This window comes from Lactuca serriola, chromosome 3 (assembly GCF_051521515.1).
Source record: "Lactuca serriola cultivar US96UC23 chromosome 3, Lser_US96UC23_V15, whole genome shotgun sequence".
Taxonomy (NCBI): Eukaryota; Viridiplantae; Streptophyta; class Magnoliopsida; order Asterales; family Asteraceae; genus Lactuca; species Lactuca serriola.
This window is the reverse complement of record NC_136410.1, coordinates 63,891,994-63,899,344: the sequence shown is the minus strand read 5'-3', so window position 1 is coordinate 63,899,344 and position 7,351 is coordinate 63,891,994. Positions and strand designations below refer to the sequence as shown.

Here is a 7,351-nt window from a genome sequence, read left to right as displayed (position 1 = left end):
GTAGACGGTTTTCTATAGCTTTATATACAAGAACTTTATCAAATTTAGAGAAGTGTGATAGAGAATGGTTAGTATATTCGAAAGAGCTCGACATGGTATTTTGTTTCTGTTGTAAAGTGTTTAGAAAAGGGATTTTGAAAGGTAAATTGGGTGATGAAGGTTATTCAGATTGGTACCATGTAACCACTAGAGTTAAAGAACATGAAATTTCCTTGGATCATCTCATAAATAGGAAAAAGGGGTTTGATGTACGTAAGTGATTAAACTTGAACGAAACCATTGATAAAGTTCAATACGAGCAATTCAAGAAAGAAAGAGATTACTAGAAACAATTCCTTTTGAGAATCATTTCGGTAGTGAAGTTTCTTGCTAAACATAATTTAGCATTTCGTGGATCAAATGAAAAGTTGTATCAACAAGGTAACTATAAATTGTATATATTTTTTTGTTAAAATTACACCAAATACCATTTTGTTAATTATTATGATTGATTCCACCTCTTATTTGTTACTTTTATGTAACAAGTAATGGAAATTTTTTGGGTGTCATTGAAATGTTGGAAGAGTTTAACCCGGTTATCAAAGAACATGTGTGGCGGATCACAAGTGATGGGCTTCATGAACATTATCTTGGGCACATGATCTCAAGAAATTAAAAAAGAGCTTATCAAGAAGATAAAGGAAGCAAAGTACTACTCAATCATACTTGATTGTACTCCTGATTCAAGCCACCAAGAACAAATGACTATAATAGTGATGTATTTAAAGTTATCATATAATTCTGTTATCATCGAGGAGTCATTTTTAGGTTTTTTGAATGTTGATGATACCACCAGAAAAGGAATATCTGATATTACACTTGAGGAGTTAAAGTCTCTTGGTCTTGAAATTGATGATATGCGTGATCAATTCTATGATAATGGAGCAAACATGAAAGGAAAACACCAACGAGTGCAAAATAGATTTTTAGATCTAAATCCTAGAGCATTTTACACTCCTTGTGGTTGTCATTCTCTTAAGATAACATTATGTGATACGGATAACAAGTGTGTTAAAGGAAAGAACTTTTTTGGACTCATCCAACGCATTTATATTATCTTTGCAAATTCTACTAAGATATGTGAAATGTTGAAAGATAATGTTCAAGCTTGGAGTCTTAAATCATTGTGTCAAACTCGTTCGAAAAGTCGGGTTGAGAGTGTAAAGTCTATTAAACTGCAACTTGTTGATGTACGAGAACCTTTACTTCAAGTTAGAGAAAAAGATAATGATGTTGCAATTGCAAGTGAAGAAACTTCAATAGCAGAAAAAGAACTTGGTAACTTTGAATATTTGTTATCAATTGTTATGTGGTATCAAGTATTAAACCAGGTGAATATTGTGAGTAAGAAGTTACAATCAAAGGATATGCATCTTGATAATGTTATTACAGAAATAAACATATTGATTGGGTACTTTATAGAGAAACTGGTTTTTCAAAAGCGATTGAGGAAGCTAAGTAGATTTCTATTGAAATGGGTATTGATCTAATATTTCCATAAAAGCACTTGATTCAAAGGAAAAACAAGGTTTGATGAGAGTTCAAGTAGCCAAGAAGTTTCATTTATAGTTGAAGAGAATTTCAAAGTCAATTATTTCTTATACATTGTTGATCAAGCTGTTTATTCTCTTGAGACAAGATTTGAACAATTCAAAGAGTATGAAAAAAGTATTTGGTTTTTTATTTCCATATAATTTAAGTGGAATTGAAGATAAAGATCTTAAATCTTCTTGTCATCGTCTTGAAAAAACACTCAAATTTGAAGAAAGATAGGATATTGATGTTGACGAAGTTTATACGGAGTTGAAATTATTTGAGACATTGGAAACCAATGAATTTAGCAGCCCTGTAGATGTTTTAAAGTTTTTGAAAGAACTTGATTATTTCCCAAATTCATGCATTGCATATAGAATTTTGATGACTATTCCAGTAACGGTGACATCAGTAGAAAGGAGTTTCTCAAAATTGAAGTTTTTGAAATCTTACTTATGCTCCACAATGACCTAAGAAAGACTTAGCGGTCTAGCAGTGATATCTATCAAGAACGAAATCTTAGAGAGTATAGACTACGAATAGTTGATCAACCAATTTGCAATCAAGAATGTTAGTAGAACTTCACGGGTAGTTGGTTAGCTTTGCGATATGTAATTACTCATTAAAATACTTTGATTTTGCTATGTTTATTGCTAGAAAGTTTATCTTCGTTTTAAAAAATATCAATTTATGTAATTTAATTCGTTACACGTTAATGCATAAGGGCCTTTTTTCACCTTGTCTCGGGCATTTGAATCTTCAGGATCGGCTCTGCCACGGCTAAGGTCATATGTTCTCGTCTTGCAGTCTCATCATACAAACCTTCACCACAACCTCCACCTCAATTGTCGGATCTAGGTAATAACCACCACTAATTTACAAATAGTGGCAAATTCAAGATTTAGGTTGGAGGGAGTGATAACACCCTTAGCATTTTGCCACTTAGCATTTTTTTAAGCCACATAGGATTTTGTATATTAATAATAAATATACAAAATGTTACAACTTGATAAAGGTGTAACCCTATATGATCATATGTTATTATAAATATCACTTAATAATGATTCTTGAGCATATAGATCCAACAATTACCATGTACATTAGTATCTTTAATAACAACTTGAAGTGGGGCTTCATTGACATGAAAATTGACAAGAGCGTCGAGGGGGGGATCTAAAATGACATGTTCACCATTGACTTGAGCTCTCAATTAATACATCTTCTCTCTAAACCGCTTTTTCGGGAGTGGCGGGTCATTCCAACAAAAAAAACCCACAATTTATGTCTTCATTATTGTAGTTTGTACATCCAATGAACCTCCGAACATGATTCTTCTGTGTCCTTGTCGTTCACATTCCAACTGGATCTCCACATCCTCGCAGCCACACATTACTGCTTGAAGACGACGACATCAATTTGCCCTAATTTCTCTTATTCTCCTTGTGGGATTGCGAATATGGGTGTTGGAAGGTCCGCTTTATGCAAATAAATTCCAAAATATGACATTTGTAACATCCCAAAATTCAAGACCAAAAATTACGTTTTAATTAAGTTATTATATAAAACCAACAATATAAAAACATTCATATTAATATCTCATGTCAAAACCAAAGTGGCAATAATCAAAAAATATTATCATAAAACCATATCAGAGTGTAATCCCAAAGCTCTCATGTGCGGAAAACATAGTGTGATGTGTTGCGATCAAGTCGACTCCTTTCCTTTGAAAACGAGTACCTGAAACCAAAACTATAAACTGTAAGCACGAAACTTAGTGAGTTCCGTCATCATACCACATACCATACAATAATATGACATACATACTGCCAGGCATATATGGGTGCCCGACCTACCCCTTAGGTCCTCTCGACCAGTGACCTTGCCTAACATATCTGGGTGCTGGCCTACCCCTTTGGTCCTCTCGACCAGTGACCTTGCCTAGCATATCTGGGTGCTGGCCAACCCCTTCGGTCCTCTCGACCAGTAACCGGGGACTATTTCACCCCTACTTGTGACATCCCCATTTTCACGGCCAGAAAAGACTGATTTGTTTATGCTTGGTTTTTAAAATCAGAGTGATCTTTTAAAGAAAACAGTTGCGGAATTTGTTCCCAAAATAAAATATGATAACCATTTATCAAAACTTTTCTCAAAGAGAATGTATTTTCATTAAATAATAAAACCTTGGGATGTCATGTTCCGATACAGACCAAAAGCATAAACAATATAAAATAGACCTTACAACATTTATTCATAACTACTGGCCTATAATCCAAAATCTCTCGTCAAGTCCACCAACTTATACTCTTGTGCCATTACCTGTAATGCAAAGAAAACTGAGTGGATCAGGCTTGGGAGCCCGGTGAGCATATAGGGTTTTCAACCCACAATAATATAATTATTATATTCAACCATCAAAAAATAACCTCAATTACTCATCCCTATTATCTTTCTTAGGATTTTACCCTAGGAATTCAACTACTCGTCATTCATTCATTCCTAAGGATTGACCTAAGGAATTTACACAAACTTCCATTGCTACATAAGGCACATCTGCCAACATTATCCTTTAAGCGCCTCTGCCAGGATTACGTCATACACTATGAGGCGCGACTGCCAGGTTTATGACATTCTCTTTTAGGCACATCTGCCGACATTATCTTGTAAGCGCATCTGCCAAGATTACCCTATAAGCGCATCTGCTATTATTATGATAATCTCTATTTGGCGCATCTGCCAAGATCACGACATTCACTATTTGGTGCATCGACCGATATTATTCTCAAGCGCATCTGCTAGTTTTATGACATTCTTTAATTGGTGTATCTACCAATATCATTCTTAATCATCTTTCATACCTCATCATTTTATCACATACCAACTATCTCATCTACCCATGTTCTACCCAACATATTTGTAGATATAAAACACATATACAGTTTAACTCATTTAAAAACTATATAAAACATCTATTCCACACTCATCTCAAATAAACAACAATATATAAACACATAGCACGTATTTTAGAACAAATACTTCATGTTTATGTGATAGAAGAAAGTAACTACACACCCACACATATAAACAGCAATATACTTAATACACTCGAACCATACTTGTATTATTATCGTGTTTATGAAAGGTAGTATACACTCACTTGATCAGAAGATGATCATACAACACTACGACTTGCATAAGTAGTATTCTTCGGTAGATCTGGAAGATCTCCACAAAACCGGACTTCTCGCGGGCAGAGCTTCGGCTCAAGAATCGCACTTCACGGGATCTCGGGAGCGTAAAACTTCCTTCTTAACTTGGATATGAGATCCGGGGTGTCGGGATGGCTTCGGGGGTTTACACACAGAGCTTCGGCACAAAAACAAGGAGAAATGAGCAAATAAGCCCGGAACCCTCGCATCCTATTTATAGGAGGCTGGAGCCTCGGAGTACGTGGGGCGTACTGCGTTACGCGGGGCGTAAGGCTCCGAAATCATCACTGCATGCGTCGTCCGAAGAACTCGAGTGCGAAGGTCGTCATGCTTCGCTGTACGCGGGGCGTACAGCATTACGCTGGGCGTACTTCGGATATGCCCGGTGACTCCCCTTCGGATAATGTCGGATTTAATAATTAAATTTAATTATTAATTCTTTAATAAATTTCGAAAATTCATATCTCCTTCATACGAACTCCATTTTCGATGTTCTTTATATCCACGCGTAGGTGAGACTACGCTCTACAACTTTCGTTTAGACTTCGTCGGCTAATTTTGAATTTATTTTTATTATTTATTTTTAATAGACCAGGACAGAAAATTTCGTTATAAATTCATAACTTCTTCGATTGACGTCCGTTCTCGCCTAACTTTTTATCGCTTCGATACCAACAACGAGATCTTCGATTCTCGTTTAGATTGCTTCGGCTAAAAACCGCTCGATCTCAAATCGAGTATTTCGGGCTGCATATCGCTAAGTCGAAACTTAGAAAAATCATAACTTCCTCATACGAAGTCAGATTTGGACGTTCTTTCTATGCACGCTCACGGTTTAACGTATTCTACGACTTTCATTTACATTGCTAAGGCTAAACATCGCTCTAACGTAAATTCACTTTTTACGTCGCGCTGTGTCGTGCCGGTTCTGTCGCGAAACTTCGACAGGTCATAACTTCTTCGTTATAACTCGGATTTTGGCGTTCTTTATATGCACGGAAACCTTGTGACATATACTACAACTCGGTTAAGATTAATCCATCTAGATAATCTTCCATCAAAAAGTCATTTTTGACGCCTATTGTCTCTAAATTGACTAGCCCTGATCTACGGGCGTTACAATTATCTCCCCCTTACGATGATTACGTCCCGGAATAATCAACGAAAATAGAACTTGTATAATGATTCCACACGTTATTTATTTATCCTAGGTAATAACCATAACTTCTATGTTTCCTCGAAAGAGTATTTAACTCTATGGTTTTCTTGACCGCAGACGATGCCCAATCTTGCATCTGCTTATCGTACTATGTTGTACTTTCAATCGTAACCCTCGAGTTACCAAATAAGTCATTATTATGGACTCCTTCTTCTTCTCAGGATAAATACTTTCCTTTATCTATTGTAACAAACCGATGGGTCGTGCTCTACTGACCTTTCATCGAATGATGCAATGCTTAGACTCAGGTCTCTTAGAGTTAAATTCCAAAATGGAATATACCTTCCTTCATATTCTAATGTGATAAAATCACATTTCAGCATGTAGCATTTCTACCTACAAACTTCTTTTAACAACGAGCGCGACACTATCAATCGCATTAACTTCAACCTTCTGACTTAAGTCAGATGTTACATCTAACTTGGTCCTCTAGACCACGTAACATACTCCTCGTAGTCGAACTCAAATTTAAATATGACCACTAGGTTCGAAACAAGAAACATCTTACTAGTCACTACCGAAACAAAGGTAATGACACACTTGAACAAAACAAAATCAATTACTAGCTTCTTGGTAACCTTGTGAGTTTTCCCTGATCCAAGTGCGAGTCATGTGCTTCCGGTAGTATATGCATCTACTACCTTTCACACCTACTCATACTCGTCCCAAGTATTGTCCCGCAGTCGACCAAGTCACCATACAAGAAAATCAAACAATCATTCAACACATCAGCTAGCAAAACTAGGGTTTATATTACTTTCTTGAAACTATTACACAAAAGTTCAAGTTCACCATATACTATGCCTCTAATAGGCAACACCATAAGTTACTATTCACACTGCTACTTCATAACTTAATCTTTGGATATAAAATCCTCATTCCTGATCCCTTGCATTGCCATCTGCTTCATCAAGGATCATTTGAAATGCTCCTGCCTTTGGCTTTGGCGGTGCCTCTAGCCTTGCTGCTTGATTTTTCCTAGGGCAGTCTTGCTTGAAGTGCCCCTCTTCGTTACATTCGTAACACACCTTTTTGTTGAATATACATTCATCAGCGTAGTGCCCATGCTTTCCACACTTGAAACATGTCACCTCCAAGCCACACTTTCCCGAGTGCTTCTTCTTGCACTTATCGCACCACCTTGACTCATCCCTTCCTCCTCCTCCAAACTTTGAGAATTTTCTTTTCTCATTAGAACCTGAAGTTCCTTCTAACTTTCTCTTCTCGCCAACTTCAACCTTACTGTCAGTCCTCCCCTTGATCATATTCTCAACAGACTTGGCAGCCCAAATAGCTGCCTCTAAAGTAGGTGCCTGACGCACTGGCACCGCATACTCCCAAGGGAGTCCCT

The 7,351-nt window shown here is 36.7% G+C and overlaps 1 protein-coding gene across 1 annotated transcript; it reads left to right on the top strand.

The window, feature by feature from the left end:
- The first annotated feature begins 755 nt into the window (after positions 1-755).
- On the top strand, positions 756-1,529 carry LOC145095330 (uncharacterized). Its single transcript, XM_079033230.1, has one exon. The coding sequence runs from the start codon at positions 756-758 to the stop codon at positions 1,527-1,529; it is 774 nt and encodes a 257-aa protein (XP_078889356.1).
- The last annotated feature ends 5,822 nt before the right edge of the window (positions 1,530-7,351 follow it).

Bases quoted from the DNA above. Each gene is read 5' to 3' on its own strand.
- LOC145095330 (XM_079033230.1), top strand. From the start codon at position 756: ATGTATTTAAAGTTATCATATAATTCTGTTATCATCGAGGAGTCATTT.